The 18,242-nt window shown below is 22.8% G+C and overlaps 1 protein-coding gene across 1 annotated transcript in view; it reads left to right on the top strand.

Moving 5' to 3' along the window:
• Positions 1–10,501, top strand: part of LOC105735666 (short transient receptor potential channel 4) — a 29,743-nt gene extending 19,242 nt beyond the window's left edge. The window contains exons 7-12 of the mRNA XM_086910812.1: positions 1,157–1,274; positions 3,400–3,701; positions 6,958–7,209; positions 8,711–8,826; positions 8,923–9,081; positions 10,252–10,501. Of these exons, the coding sequence (XP_086766938.1) occupies positions 1,157–1,274; positions 3,400–3,701; positions 6,958–7,209; positions 8,711–8,826; positions 8,923–9,081; positions 10,252–10,422 (1,118 nt within the window). The 3' untranslated portion in view covers positions 10,423–10,501. The remainder of the gene's footprint in view (positions 1–1,156; positions 1,275–3,399; positions 3,702–6,957; positions 7,210–8,710; positions 8,827–8,922; positions 9,082–10,251) is intronic.
• The last annotated feature ends 7,741 nt before the right edge of the window (positions 10,502–18,242 follow it).

Here is an 18,242-nt window from a genome sequence, read left to right as displayed (position 1 = left end):
AATTTTTAAAATAGATAGAAAAATCAATATTTTCATTTCGTCAGGTACAGAATTTTTCAAATAAATTTTTCTTTGAAATAGTTCTCCAAGCATATATTTTCATACCAACTCATATAAGTACTGTTATGAAACAATTATTTTATTGAAATATGAAAAAGTTATGTATGAAGTAATAATATTTTGAAAAGATAATGTCTAACTTTAACATTTTATAGTACAACATATGTACAAAATATTCCAGAAATCAACTGATGAAGCTTGACTATAATAATTTCTGAGATGATTTCAAGCAATTTTTTTCTTTGCAAAAATTTTTTGTTTTATTAACGAGTTATTAAGGAAAAACATTGGCTAATTACAGAGCATATAGATCTGTTGCGCCTCAATCAACAAGGCTCTAATTTTCATTTCGGTTTTGTTAATGAGAAACATTGATCAATCGCAGAGCATGTAGAAATGTTGCGATGATAGATAGCGTTGGGTATGCGCTGTTGGCAAGTCGCAGAGTTTGAACAAATAGTCAATATCAAAACAACATATGTCGAATCTAGCAATTTATTATTGGTATATATCTAATCACTCTGTGATTAGCTAATACTAATAACTCATTAACAAAACTGAAACGAAAATTTAAGCCTTGTTTGTGATTGTGATATATATACACGCTCTGTGATTGGCCAAATACTGTTAATAATTCATTAACAAAATTAAAACGGAAATTTTCATAAAAGAAAAAGTTGCTTGAAATTATTACTCAAGAATCATTAATTAAGTTTTTTTGTTTGTTGCCTTCTGACATATTCTATATAACAAGGCATATATTTATTTATATTAAATTACATTCTAAATTTTTCTATTGAAATTTGTGTTTTTTATTTTTGATTATTATAATAAAATATTATAATAATATTTTTTTATGATTTATGTATTAAACAAAATAATGCTTTCACGTATAAAATTTGACTTAAGCATAAAATGAAATGATATTTTAAGCGTTATATGAAAATAATATTTTTAAATTTAGTATTTGTTTATGAAAATATTTTAGTTTTTGATGGTTTGTGTCAAACTATTTCAAATTTTCCCCAGCCCTGCTATTGAAAGATCAAAACATAAAGAAAGAAATCGAACAATTCCTTCGACTTCTGACTTCAAGGTGCTTCTTCAGTATATGTCTGGCTTTTGATTGTTTACATCACGTCATTCTCCTGGGGATTGATTCGTCTTTGCATTATACACGGGCCGAAGAGGTTTTTCGCGGTACCTTGGTATTGGTACGATCTCCATTATTAGGTGTGACGATAAAAGTTTTGAAAGTAAATTGTGATCTGGATTTAACAGTTTTAGAATAGTAAATTTTCGAAAGAATAATTATTTAAAATAGAGACCATCTCATCGCATTTGAAATTAAATTCTTGATATATTGAACATTGATGATATCCTTGAAATTTTTCTCAAAATTATTATTTTAAAATTTGAAATATTTCTTATAGATATTGTAATTATAGAAGAAAGGAATATCTATTGATGTGTCCTTTTTTTTTTTGATAAATTGTAAACTTTGAATCATTTTAAAGAATTTCATAAACAGTTGATAAGAGCAATTACTATTCTTTTTATTTATTTTTACTGTTGTTTTAAAGCAGTAAAAGTTCTATTATTTTTTAGAAAAATATTATATATATTGGAATTGGCATTAAAACAATATGCAAATTGTTGACAATTTTATTATTTAAAAATATGAAAATATTTTACATTCTTGTACAATTATAGTACTTTCCTTCATAATTAAGCATGTACAATAACTCATGAAAATATTTTTTCATTTTTTAATAAAATGTTAATAAAATTTCATTAAAATTATTAAATTTCTTTATTTTTAATAAAATTTTATGAAAATGTATAGAATATATTTATGCATATATGAAACAAGTTTTTTTTACCGAAATATCATTTTAAAAAAACAAATATTCATTGTCAGTTTCAATGAATTTTTCGCTTTTTAAATATAACTTTATAATGTTGTGAAATAGAGAAAAATTTTATATTATAAAATATTTTAAAATTAGTTTTATCTATTTCTTTTAGATAAAATATTTTCAGATAAAATCGTCATTTAAAATATGAAAAGATGTTAAAATTTAAAAAAAAAATTTGTTTCAATTTTATCAAAATTTCATATCAAAAGATTTTTTGTTGACAAAAAAATTACTTTATAATTTGTTATATTCTACATAATAAATATGCCAAATTTTATTAAAATAAGAATTTTTGAATTAGATGAATTTTTTTATGAGATAATATTCAAATTCTTTTGTCGAACTCTGTATAATAATCGCTCTTAGTTTTTGAGTTATATATAAAAATATTTTTAATATTTATAATTGAGATGGTTCTTATTCTAAATAATTACTGAAAATTTGCTACTTTAATAAACAATTTAAAGTTTAAAAAAGAATTTTAAGGAAAAAAATATTTAAGTAATTTAAAATACAAATTTTAAAAAGTAAGTAAATTAAAAATATTAAAAATTTTTCCACAATTTCAAATATTTTCTAATTTATATATATCTTATGTTATTTTTTTTTATATTTATTTTTTATATTTTTATTATTTATTTTAATATTTGAATTTTTGTTATCAAATATATTATTATATTATAATATTATATTATTAAAATAAATATTGAATTGAAAATATTATCAAATATTTTAATTTTTTATTTTTATTATATTAATAAGTATAAAAATATATAAATAAATGTTATAATAATTATAATAAATATAAAAGTTTTCATGATAATTTGGATTTTATTCAATACATTTTTTTATAAATTTCTTATGCTCTTAATAAAATTCTTATTCTCTTTAAATATTTTTAGAATAGAGAATAATTTTACTTATATAAAATAAAAAGCAATAATTTTAAATCATATTATCTTTAAATGAATATCTTATTATATTATATATATTTTATTATCTTATATATCTATATTTTAATATTATCTTTTTTAACAATTAATGAATTTAAATTGAAATTTTCAATATATATAAAAGATAAAATAACAAATTTAAATTCATCTTTTTAAAACATTTTAAAAGTTCATATTCTTTCTATATATCAAAATTTCAATTATACTAATAATAATACTAATAAAAATAGTTTATTTTATTACTATTATTTTATTTACTATTATTTTATTCTTTGAAATTTTATTCCAATTAAAATAATAGTTTTTTCAATAATTTTTATTTTTTTGCTACAATTTTACATTGCTATTTATTTTAGCTAATATGAATAAGTTATCAAAATAATTTATTTTTATAATTTTATAAGATTTCACTATTATTTTCATGCTAGAATTTTTATTTTAAAGCGAGAACATTTCATCGATGACAGGTTCGAGATGATCATGATATTCCTCTTTATTTTGACCTTCCTATATTGGATAACGGCTGCACTGGACGTGAAAATAAATGGACAACTCGAGTTGGAGAGGAAATATTGGAACATGTATGATCCCACATTGATTGCCGAAGGAATTTATTGTTTGGCAACAATAATGGCTTTCTTGAAATTATTGTATATCTGTCAGCTGGACTACCATCTGGGACCACTTCAACTTTCCCTTGTTAAAATGATCAAGGATGTTCTTAAATTTATCATTCTATTCACCATAATCATTCTTGCATTTTCTGCAGGTAATATATGAAATTTGTTATGATATTTCTTCGTTTGTTGATACAAAGCTTTTTATTTATCAGTTTTTTTATTTACAATTGCAACATGTCCAACTTTTTAAAACTATTGACCTATAATATTTTTTAATTATAAGTTCTTGTATAAATCATAATTAAATAATCTTTAATATATATATAAAATAATTATTATAAATACTTTATAATATGATAATATCCCACAGTAATTACATTTTATATCCGCTTAATATATTCGAGATCGCATTAAAAATCAAATTGATTTTAGATAAATACTTGAAAAAATAATTGAAAAAATAAGCGAAAAATTCAAAGTTATGTTGTACATATTAACAATACTTATACTGAACACATATGAAAAAAAATCGAAAAATTGTTTCTCATTTTTTCAATTGTTTCACATTTTGAAAAAGTTTATAACACAATCAATCTGAACAGAATAGAAAATCTTCATAACATACGTATATATACACACATACATATATCGCTAATCTTGAATGTGTTAATTCGCAAAATTATTCTTATGAATTTCTGGAATTGGAATATAATTTTCGAAATATATATGCTTCTAAAAACTTAAGATTAGGATATCGAAAAAGCTGCGTTTTCATTACATTTGTTAATATTTGATATATCTCTATTTCATCGATAATGAATATCCAACTTGTCAATACGACAAAAATGTTCAGTTAACTTAAACTGCAGCTATATTTGTGATGTAAAAGGAAAAAGAATATTATTAGATTAAAAAATAAAGATTTTTGTAGTTCAACTTATGCAGTAAAAATATTTTACTGCATTTTGATGGATGCGAGTGATTTTATTTTATTTATTTTTTAATTTTGGATCATGTTAACTTAATCTCGATGGTTTAATGATAACTTACAAAAAAATTTATTGTCAATCACATATTTCCAATTCTTTTTTTTTTTTTTTTGATATTTTTTGATTTTAGTAAAAACGACTGCTGTTCGATCCATGCACAAACTTGTTTGCCATAAAGCCGAGCGATATTTCTAGTAATAACTCAATAACGCAATAACGCAGGAGACAGTTTACATGTTTTTTTAACGTTCGTTATAGTATTACGCTGTAAGGCATTAAAAATAGCTATATAAGTTACGTTTATATATTTTACAATATATAATACTATGTTGATTGGATAATAAAATATTCATTTTTTGATGTTCGTTCGACTTTAATTTAAAGCAATCTATATATATTGAAAAATTGCAATATAAACATCGATTTAACAATGAGTTTAAATTAATAACTCACATATCAGCTGAAAAATCGCTTCCAATGTTATATGAGTTATTACTTAAATTCATCGTTTAATCGATGTTTGCATTGCAATATGTTTTAATACCTATAAATTGTTTAAAATATAGGTTATAAAATAAAATACGAATATCTTTTTCTATTTCAATCATAAGAAATATTTTTTTTTTGTTTTTACGATTCAGAGAAGCAAAACCCAGAAAAAAATTGCCAAACAAGACTTTAGATTTTCAATATATAATATCACATTTTCATTTGGGAGTAATAGAAAGAGAAAAATTAATTAGGGAGCAATCAGGATAGAAATTTCTATTCGATTGCTCGGATAGAAATATTTTTATTACTAAAATAGATCAATTCTCATGTGAAAAGCAGCGAATTTCTGAAGTAGTACATGACATCACATTATTATCCCTACTACCGTTGCTGCATTAGGCAAAGATGTGTCACGTGACCAGATTTCTGTCTAAGCCAAGCATCGCATCATGTTACGTGACATGCCTCTGTCTAATGTAAAAGTAATATAGGATAATGTGATGTCACGTATTCGTTTTATGTAGAAATTTTCGAGAGAGGAATGGAACTACTTTTAGTGGTAAAAGAGGTTGTATATTGTCTGGCAACTTTGAAGGGCATAGACATTACACAATTGCTATGCTATCTACTGAAATGCGTGTTTTAAAATATGTTTTTACGCAATAATAAATTGTGATTTCAATCGTAACATTAAATGTCATGATTTTCGTCGTTGTTGTCATGGCATTGAATTTATTACATATAGTGTCATACTGTCATATAATGTTACGAAAAATCGTGACATTTAATCGTAATATATTGTATAAAAATCTTAATATATGCGTTCTGATAGCAAAACAATTAACCGCTTATTATTCCTCCCTAGTTCCTCCCTAATTAGCTTTATTAGCCTCAGGGCAACGTTTTATTAGCTCTTTTCTCTACTCGCAAATATCACATATTGAAAATGTAGAATCTTGTCTGGCAATATTCCTATGATATTAATTATCTGAATTATTATTTTATGTAAATTTTATTTAATAGAAATTAATTGTATTTAAATAGAAATAAATTAATTACAGATTAAATTAAAATTAAAATTAAAATTAAAATCAAAAACTGAACAGAATAAAGTAAAAGAGGCGAACACGTAAAATGGATGTGAAGCAGAGTATTAATATGTATAGGTATTAATGATGAAAAAGTAACTAATGAAAATTTTGAATAAGTAATAACTTTATTTAAAATGCTTGAATAACATTTTTATTTATAGTTTTCAGTTTTTTAGGCGTTAGAGTTATTTCTGATTATTCGATGTTTTGAATAATAAATTATCAAAGTAAATTGTTGAAGTAATTTTATTCTTATCTTGAATAGTTAAAATTTCTGACATGAAAAATAAATACTATTTCAGCAAAGAAAAAATATATAAGACAAGTATTCAACTTAGTTTTATAATTTAAAAGGCTTTGTTGTGAATCTTATTCTCGTGAATTTCAAATTCGCAATATTTAAAATTTCTATTTTGCAAACTTTAGTCTAACAGCTAAAATAATCGTTCACCTTTAAGTGTTGTGTTTATCTTTTCGAATGTTCAATGCATTTCGATAGTAGAATACGATCGATCGCAAAGAACAATGATTGGCGACGCCATAATCAAATCTTGATTGAAAAAAAAAATTGTTATTCTCACTTTAAATTAATCAATTCGTATTCTAAATAGAAATATTAATATTAATTTTCTGTGCAAACAGTTGCACAGTTTTAATAGTTGCAAAATTAAAAAATTTCAAAATCAATTTAAATTTGATTTAATTTGATAGTTCTGTTTCGAGTTCTTTGATTTGATGATAAATATCTTTAAATAATAGAAAAAAATAGAAAATTTAATTATGAAACAATCAATAAAATGATGATATAATATTTTGAATCTTTTTTTCTCTAGCAACATGCAGACTTTATCAATATTACGAGGATATGGTGCAAATCGATGATGAATCAAAGATCAAGACCCAACAGGTCAACTCGTTCATCAATTTTCCAACCGCCCTGAAGACCTTTTTTTGGGCGCTTTTTTGTATGAGTCCTATCGAAAGCGCTGATGTGATAATTGAGAATCTTCCTGGAGAAACAGAGAACGAAACTATCATCAATCATCATTCATTCACGGAGCTTATTGGATATATATCCTTTGCCGGTAATAAATTCACTTAAATTCCATTTCTCTTAAATATTGGAAAATGCAAAATATAATATATTCCTTATGATTTTAAATCATGCTTTTTTTTATATAAATTTAAATATAAAATAAATTTAAGTTTCTTTATATAATATTGCAATTACTCTATTCAATTTTTATACAAAAAGTAAGAAAAGTATAAGATAAGTATAAATAAGATTGCAATTTTTTTATCTTTTTATCTTTTATCTTCGAAAAATTCAATACAATGTTTATATCAATTATTTAATCATTTAATCGCTAAATCGTTTATTTTTCATATTTAATTCTAATTGAAATTTAATTTAAATGGAATAAAAAAAAAGCTAAAGCTAAAATAAGAAAGAATAATTAAGTACAAAAAATTGTTTGTTTTTTAGTTAATGAATATCATTATTTTCATTATTGATGTAAATATATGCGATTGTTGTTGCATGATAATGTACCTGCATTGCACATCAATACAATTTTTTGACTTCATAATCAAAATTAATTGAAAAATATGTTGAAAAATAAATAATTCCAATTTGACATTCAACAAAATATAAACATTATATTATATTTTTTGAAAATTATTTTGGAAAAACAAATATAAAATTTGCAATCTTATGTACAATTATTTTATATTTTTATAATCTCCAATTATTTTTTACTATATATTTAGATTTAGATAATATAATAAATATATAAATATAAATAATTTTATTATGACTGTATAATATTCTTGATAGCATTTTTGATATATGATAATATAATGTGATAACTTTAAGTAATTTATAAATTATCATATGCTGTATAAAGAATGTTTCATATAAAAATTGCATATAATATTATATAATATAATATTTTATCATATAATATTTTTAATACGTTTTGCAAATATAGAATATATAGAGCATAAGATGTGAACTTCATTTTTTAAAAAGAATCATATATTTTTTAATGCAAATTATTACAAAAAGTAAAAAAATTTATAATATACTTATAATGAAAATTATTAATTTAGGAAATATTTTAATTTTAATTTTTTGTATTATCTAAAAGATAAGAAAAGCATAAATGTAAGTCGTTTCGCTTATAGTTTTAGTAAAATTCAAATTAAATTTTAAATTTTTATAAGAAATAATAATTTGCAGTGATTAGAATATTAAAAAAAATACATACTTTTCTTTTTTTTTATAAAAACAACTTTCATAAACATTTTATAAATCAACTTTCATATTTCTCTATGTATTTACTTATAAAATAATTAATAACGCTAAATTAAATATGTACTATGCAACTATAACAGTTTTTAATACAACGCATAATTTATGATTTAATTTATATTTAAAGTGATCACATTACATAATTCAGCCAATATTTATATTAGTGTATATATATATATATATATTTGCAGGTATATTATAAAAATATTATTTATCTAAAATACATCTAAATTAATATATTCCAAATGTAATATATGAAATTTTTTTTTCAGGATTCACTTTTATTTCTGTCATCATGATTTTAAACATGTTGATCGCTTGCATGTCTAATACAATGACCAAAGTCACGGAAAATGTACTTGTGGAATGGACATTTGGTCGAACTGAGGTTCGAATCATCAGAAATTTTTATTCTATAATAAAAAAACAGATATTAATAATAAGTATATAAAGATTTTAGAATTTACAGATATGTGATTTTCAGACTTATGTCGATTTTATGCTAACAACCACTCTTCCGCCACCATTCAATATTATTCCAACGTACGTTGGTATTCAGCCAGTGATCGAGTATGTAAAATTATTATTGAAACCACCACCAGATAAACGAGCACGATGGGACATGAAACACTGTTGTTATATTGTTAGTGTTACTCTTAAAACTCATTACTATGAAACATTCATATAATTTTTTTAAATTTTTCTATGTGGTGAATTTCAATATTTTTTTTTTTAATATAAACTAGATATTTAACAATACATTTCAGAATAAATAAATTATAATTACAATATTGATTTTATTTAATTTTTTATAGTAAGTTTAGTAAGAAAATACTATGTTAATAATATTATAAATTCAATATAATCATAAACATAATAAAAATAATACGCAATTGTTGAAAAAGATAAATGGAACGATATATATATTGAAATAAAATAAATTAGAATGAAAGATAATCGATTATACAAAAAAATTATATTAAATTTGAAGAAAATTTGTAAAATTTATGTAAATTTTAAATTTATAAATTTATATAAAATTTGTATAATTTATAATAGCAAAAAGAAAGAATTTTTATAAAAAAGATATTAAATATTTTATCTAAAATATTTTAGGAAAGATATTAAATATAAACTTATAAATTTTATATTAAAAAAAATAAATTTATAAATTAATAAAATTATATTTAAAAATTAACAATTTATATTTATAATTATGAGAATATAATATACGTTCTATAGGGTTAATATATTCATAAATGCAAAAATATTGATTTGGTAAATTGGTAAATTAATTGATAAATTATGAGTAATTGAAAATTATTAGATGAAGAAAGTGAATTCTATCTCTATCTTATTTCAACAAATTTATATTGCTTATAATTTATAATAAATAAACCTTAATTGACAATTTAATATAAATTTTTGTATATTTACATTTATTTTAGCTTTTAAAATCGAATTTTTAAAAGTATATCCACAAATATATTATTATTTCGTATACATATAGAAATATAATTACATATATCTAGTTATTTTCATAACATTTTAATTACACTTAAATATATAAAATTTTAATCTAATTATTTCATTAAAATACTATTCTAATTTTTATTCCCAATAAATTAAATTCATTTTCATAATATTGTTTTTTCATAAGAAAATTTTTTTTCCCCATATAAACGATGAATCAAATAGCTTTGAATATATGTATAAAATAAAAAAGAAGTTGAATAAACTTTTTATTTCACTACATATTATAAAAATCGATGAAAAGAAAGATCAATTTTAAAATGCATCATCTTTTTGATAGGAAACTATAACGGAGGATAAAAACGTTAAGTTTTCCTTAGTGATGGCGCAGCTGGTGCAACGTTACTTCCGACAAAAAGAGAAAGAGATGGAAGAGAACGAAATAGATAAGCTCACGAAAGAAATCGTCGAGTTGAGAAATCTTTTGAGGGATGCTCTCACTACTATATGAAAAAATCAAGCGTCGCGAAATTAATTACAAAGAGTTTCTTCGAGAATCTTACGATTACTTTAGCGCTAAATAAACACATAGTGGCGCCATCTCCTATTCGTTTTTACGCAACGCGTAGAAATTGGATATGCATAATGATGGAATTTAAAATGCTTCGTATCGCTTGAAGAATAGGTATCGTATATCAAAAAGTAAATTCGAATCGCTTAATTCTAAATTAAATCTAAAAATTCTTTTTTCTTTTCGAAAAGATCTCGAAAATTTTGAAAATCTTGATTATCTTAGAAGTTTAGAAAATCGTGTTTGATTTTTGAAATTTATTTTGTTTCATTTGTCTACTATTTCATTTTTTTTTTTTTCAGAATTGAAACAATCTAATTTTCGAGAGAAAAAATGAAAAGTAAGTGAGACAAAATAACTCTTAAAAATTTTAAATATTATTTCCAAGGCTTTTCAAGAATTTATAAATTTCAATGTTCGAAATGGTTCGGATTTTTCGCAATTTTATAGATTCATGATAAATTCAGTTTGAATTTCAAAAGTAACCTCTAGATTTGAAATGTTTCAAATATTTTAAAATGTTTCGAATGGATATTGTGTATCAAGATAAATTCAAATTAATTTGATTCTTGAAAATCTTGCAAATCTTAATCTTGGAAATTTTAATAAATTTGAAATTATTTTATTTTACTTGCATTTATTTTCTATTCTTTACTTGTCTAAAAATTAGCCAATGTTAACATTAAATCAAAGATAAGAATGAAAAAAGAAGTTAAAATAAAACAGAATAACATTTAAAAATTTCGAATTTGGAAAACAAAATAATATTCGAAAAATAATATTCACATTTTCAATTTTTTTTCTTTTTTCTTTTCCTTTCAATAAATTGTTTAAAATTCAAATCAAAATATCTGCTATATTTATAATTCCTTGAATTAAAAGTAATTAATTTTTTTCATAGAATATTAAGCATCAATATGATTCTATTTAAAAAAATAATTATTTTTTATCTTAATCTGTATATATACAAAAAACTTAGCAACATTAGAATTTATAGAATTCTATAAATTATGCGCATAAAATTTTTCGCTACAGTTAATAATAATGATGTAAATCAAATGAATTACTCTGTATAATAGTTAGTATATAACCAAGAATATTTAATTTATTATTTAATCAAATATAAACTAATAACATTGTTTTTATTAAAACAATGATGACTGGTTAATTTCAAATATAACATTATTCATATCAAGAATTAACAGAATTTGATTTTATCATGTTATATTTATAGAAAAATAATTCAAATAACTGAAGTAAAAAGATAATAATAATAAAAAATAATTTAAATAATGCATAATTAAATATAAGCATATTTCATATTATTAGTTAATCAATCACGTAATGCTAATATTGCGTCACAATTATGTATTAAAACTGATAATTATGAAACAATGTTATTTGAAATATTATTTCAAATAATCTAAAATAATTATTTCAAATTATCAATTAAATAATCATAAAATACATTTAAAATAATTATAAAATACATGTTTGAAATGATATTTTAAATAATGTCAAGTTAGTTTATAACTGGCAATAAATCTGAAAAAGATTGTGAAATAAAATAATATGTCATTTGAAATAAAATTACTTTAAATGCATCTAGATCAAAACAAGATTTTCAAAACTTCAAAAATGACTATATATATACAACTTCAAAAAGTTTTTGAGTTTCAAATTCGAAAAATAATTCAATTTAGGATATTTTAAACATTTAATGCGATTCGAAACGTTTAAAATTCCATCACTACGCGTAGATATAAAATGAATACGCGTATTATGAAGAAAATAATTCTTAAGATCTTGAAATAATTAGTTGAAAGATTATATAAAACGAGATGTCCACTTTTTCCGAGGCATATGAACTAGATTTCAATTGAGGATCGAAGAAAAAGGAAATCGCGTGAGAACGATACAATTGCAATTGTAAGGAGCTTGGAACGTTCCTTAAAAGTGGCAGAAAGAAATTTCTTTCATTTTTATCGTTCTCCTTCGAGGAATTCTGGATTTTTATTTTCTCTTCCTTTATTCCTTGAATAATTAATATACCGTTTAATACGTTTAATCTATGGGAGATTTAAATTTTTTGTCTTATTTTAATCCTCCTCGTAATAAAAATTGAAATAAGAAATATAAATGATAAGAAATGATAATTGGAATAAGAAATAAAATAAAAAATAAATAAATAAATTGAAATGGATGTAGAGATTAAAATTTTGTAAAAATTAAGACTAACTGTAACATATGAAATTATTGTAATAAATTCTATTAAAATATTTTTATGATCATTTAATATAGTTTTAAAATTTATGGATGAAATTCATATTTTTAATAGTAAAGTAAAAGACTATGTATTTTTTATGAAGACAACTGACATGTTAAAGATTAATTAATAAAGCATAAATTCGATGCTGTTGTTATATCTTGTTTCAGGAAAATATAAATTTTGTATCACTATGTGATATTTTCATAATACGAAAGCAATAAAAATATTATTGACTCTATGATGAAAATGTAGATTCGTTCAATATGCATCGTACACAATTCTGTTATGAAAGATAATGAAATATTATTAAAATATTTTCAAGTAAATCTGTATATTTATTATTCTTCATATTATGAAATATTATTTTTCTGATTTCTTTTTATAATTTTTTAATATCATTATTTTCAATTTAAATATTTTTATTTGCAGAAATATTTATTAATCAATAATTAATAATTAGCTACAATACACAATATTAGGGAATATTGTTGTTGAATAATTTGATTAAAATAAAGGATATACAATAAAAAAGAATATTTAATAAAAGAAATAGGAATAAACTTTGTTATATAGATGTGGATCATGCCGATGCCTTTGTTCTACTACGCTGAGCTCACTATGTCACGTCGCATGTCGGTCAAAGAGGGGAACAAACAAAACAAAATCGAAACAGCGATTGCTTTTAGTGACGCCCAATTCACATAAATATACAAGATATGAGTTACACTTTTACACATATAAACTTTCTCACTCGAATATCTTTATAAAATTATATCGGATAAATCTACATCGTTTTTAATATCCGAGATAATAAATTCTGAAATTTTTACTTTTATAACGGATCGGCTAATTATTTATCAATTTTAATATATTTATTTCTCCTATTCTGTGTTTTTCATAAGTAAAATAATACTGTGTATCTATATGTTTAAATTTTTTTATTCTGGATTTGTAACTTTAGATTTTTTACTAACAAACAATTGCAGTTTGATTAATAATAAATCGGCGTTGGCAAATTTTGAAAATAATTTAATTTCGCAAGAATTCGTCTCAAGCATGTTATTTCTTTTGTTGTCGAATACGAAGCTATAAATTCCGTCTCAGTTGCTGAGATAGGAATCGTTGATTGTTTACGTTAAAACCATGCTATCTCCGTTCAAATCCATTCGTTCTATATCGTCTACCCAATCAAAGTCACAATATACAATTCAAATTAAATCTTTTGACGCTTGACTATAAAATTATAATTTATTGTCCCTTTTAAGTATTTAAATACTTTTTAATTCCATTTATCGTTTAATTTCATTCCAGTGATTTCTACTTGGTTTCTCTGCAAATTGATTTAACACGTTTACAATGCTAAATCAGATCTTATAATTAAAAACATTAACGAACGAATTTTCTGTAAGGAAATGATTCAACGTTCTTTTCGTTTGTATCAGTGATTTTATTAAATTTGACATTAGGATCAGCAATTATTACAATTGAAAAATAATGATTAAATTTACTTTTAATACCTTTTCTGCATAAGTCTTTTAGATTTCGTAATTCTTTATTTCTTTGTATTTACATTTTGACAAAATATTTAGCCTCAGAATATTTTATTTTGAACACTCAACTGAAATTTGAAAGTAATCATTTATTTTTAAACGAATTTATTATTATAACAGATTATACAATCATCAACATATAATACTACATCCATAATTAAGGTTTTTGAAATCAAGTAATACATCATTCTTAGATTATATCGAACCATATAAATTCACTGATTCTTTTATTTATCTTTATCTGTTTTAGTCCAGCTTTTTCGCACCAGTTTGTTGCTCCATGTAAATAGTCGCTTCTAAATCATTATACAGAATGCAGTCGAATTGTATCAATTCCAAATCCATACAGCAACCGAGTAATCTAATAGTATCATATTTCACAACTGGACAGAATGTTTCTTTGTAATCAATACCATCTTTCTGTGCATAGCCTTTTACGACAAGCTAGCCTTGTATTTACAAATTATTCTATTCGTTTTATATTTTCTTTTGAAAATCCAATGATTTGAAATAATATTAACATTGCTTGGTCTTGAAACTAGAACCTATATTTTATTTTCTGTTTTATTTTTTTTAAGAGATTCAAGTTTTTCATTGATTGCTTCTATCCATTTCATCGAATCTTTTGCTTCTTGAATTGTTTATGATTAAGGCAAGGAATGTTTCAGCTATTTTAAAATAGGCTTCTGTTGACATAGAATATCTTTCATGAAGCAAATCTCGCAAAAATCGACTATCAAGGATTTTTCGTTTTCTTCAATAGCGATATCGATTCATCTTTATCAATTTTATCCACTTCCATATTTGTTTTATTTATTTTATCATTAATAAACTTAATTATCTCTACAAATACGTCTAGGTTTTTCATTAAAAATAACTAATATTCATTAAAAAAATAATATTTCTATGAATATAACATTTCTTCGCGACAGAATCAAATGACCGATGTTTGAACCTTGTTTCCTTCGCTATAATCTATAATCAAATATTTTTCTGAATTTATCTCCCACTTATTCCTTTGATTTTTTGGTATATGAGCATAACAATCATTTTCAAAAATTCATAAGAGCGTTACAAATGATTTTTCATTCTACCATTTTTATTTGACGTTGATCCTTCTAAGATTTTCGATTTTTAATGTAAACAGCTGTATCTGCCTCAACCTATAAATATAATAATTTCTTTGCATGCAATGTAGAGCTCGCTGATTCAACAATTGTTCTATTGTCTCTCGATAAATCCGTTTTGTTCTGACGCACGCGGTGTTATTGTCTCATATTTAATGTTTTTAGAAAGAAATAATTTTTGATCGCATATCTATTGCAAAATTCTTTATCACAATCAGTTCTCAGTCTTCTTACATTATATTCGCCCGCTTGTATATAAAACTAGCATAAAACTGTTTCAAATAATCAAGAACTTCTGTTTTCTCTTTCAAGAAATAAAACATAGCAATATCTTGAGTAATTATTCTTCAATAATAAGAAATAGTACAATTCTCCAATAAATAATTACCGCATAGATTGGCATGAAATACTTTTCCTGCTTATTTGACTTTTGCAGATTGTCCTTTTGATTTTTGATAACTTACTGCATACACATCTTTCACAAAAGATATCACTTTTTACACCATGAATTTTCAAATCTTACATACTAGTGGAATTTGTTACCATGTATCGCAATGTTTTAAAATTTACGTGTCCTAATTTTTATATCACTGTTTTGATGTAACACTCGTTAGCACATTTGTTTCTGCCACAAGTATCGATATGAAATTTAATTTATATAATTTGTTATTAAGTTTATTTCTCTTAAAAATTAATTTATTGTTTCTGTAGAGATATATATTCTGTTCATCGTCTTCAAAAATAATTTCTTCTTCGAAAACATATCCGATCGATAATAATCGATTGTGTGACGAGTTATATTCTGTGAATATTTATCATTTCAACATCGATGTCTCCTTTGCCTTTGCAACACACGATGTATTGCCATCGCCAACGCGTACATATTTTCTACGTACATTTTCATGTTTTTTGAACCATTCTTTTTTGAAAGAATGTGGAATGTGTTCTGTCGCATCCGAGTCGGCAAACCATGTACATATCTTCATCTTTCATTTATGGAACATTCTCTACGTTAAATAATTCAGTTGAATCAGAATGTTTAATATTTTTGTTTTCTTTTTTCATTTTTTGTATTCTAGCAAGGATTATCCTTTTCCACGTGTTTTTTTCAATGTACAATCACGAGCCCAATGTCCGAGTTTTTACAAAATTTTTTTTTATAAAAAATAACATGTATTATTTCTTTTTGTGTTTACATCAGAGCCGCGAGAATAACGAGAAATTACGACGAATATGATTTTTTATCCTCTCGCATAGTAGACTTTTTCCATCTCTTCACAGAATATTCGTACATCTCGCATTTTCAACAGCATTTCTTTATTTATTAAATCAATCTGTCAATCGCTCAATCATCTATTCCATTTTTGGTACAATGTACCAAATTGTGCGAGTATTAACATATTTTGTTGTTAAACTTAAAATTTTTGCAGTGATAACAGAATTTTTTATTCCATATTCATGTCTTTAAGTTTTTATGGCGAAACTATTTTCGAAATGTGATCTGATGATGGATTTTTTTGGATCCATTTTTATATTTATAAGTTGGTTTAAAAGTATTTGTACTGATTGATCATTTTTTTCAATATATATATGCAATCTTGCCTACATCTGCAGTAATAGAATAGTCTGATAAATGTTTTGTTGATCTAATTCAAGATCAAAAATGTTTGAGCTTCAACATTTTTTTTGAATTCACAATGCAGAATCTGTTTCATTTTCAGTTTGGAAATCGAATGATCGATACACATTTTCAGTTTATTCTTCTTATTAAATAAATTTCCATTTGTTTCCATAGTTGATAGTTTTGTTCATTGAAACGATGAAAATGATACGGTTTTACTTCAATTTATTTTTATTTTATTTTTAATTTTAATTTTAATAGACACAAAACACACCTTCACACTGAATCACAAAACTTCACAGCAATATATTTTTTACTATTTTTTTCAATATCATATCACTTACTGCGCGATAATAGAAGATACTGGGCCTTATTAGAGAATAAGTTGTGAAATGATTTGTTTAAATAAAGAGTATATTTAATGAAATAAAAATAAACTATGTTGTACAGATATGAGTCGTGCCGATGCTTTTGTTCTACTACGCTGTATCGCGCCGTACAATTGTTCAAAAAGGGGAACAGACAAAACAGAGTCGAAACAGTGATCGTGTCCAATGACATCCAATTCACACATATACAAGATCTGAGTCGTATATATAAATTTTACATGTATAAACTCAAACAGACAAAATACAGATTTTATATCTCTTTATATTTTGCCTCTTTATAAGTTTTTTTATTTGAAAATATAAATAAAAAACTAAAATATTGAATATTTTGAAAAGAAAATATTTATTTATTATTGTTTTTGTTTAAAAAATAAAATAAATGTTTAAGAAAATTAAGATTTTAATTAGTTCATTTTATCTACTTTGCATCAAAATAGAAATTTAATAAATCTTTGATATATTACAATAATGATATTAACTTTCAATTCAACTTGCGATAATAACCATCTTTTTTACTATTTTTCACAAAAATTTTTATCTATTAATTAGAAAAAATTAAAATTAAGATTATTTAATTAATTTTTTACTAATAAAATAAACATGTGAAACATATTTAAAATAAACAAATAAAATAATATTTTAGAAGATTTATAACAAAATTGTTATAAGTAATATATATATTACATTATATTTTATTATATATTATATTAATAGTAATTTTATTACATTATATTAATAGTAATTATATTGTAATTGAGAAAATATTAAATATTCTTATTATTTTAATGTTTACATAAATTAATT

This window comes from Apis florea, unplaced genomic scaffold (genome assembly GCF_048593485.1).
Source record: "Apis florea isolate Af1SG1 unplaced genomic scaffold, ASM4859348v1 contig_1789_pilon, whole genome shotgun sequence".
Taxonomy (NCBI): Eukaryota; Metazoa; Arthropoda; class Insecta; order Hymenoptera; family Apidae; genus Apis; species Apis florea.
The sequence above is the reverse complement of the archived record's forward strand: the minus strand, read 5'-3'. Positions and strand labels throughout refer to the sequence as shown.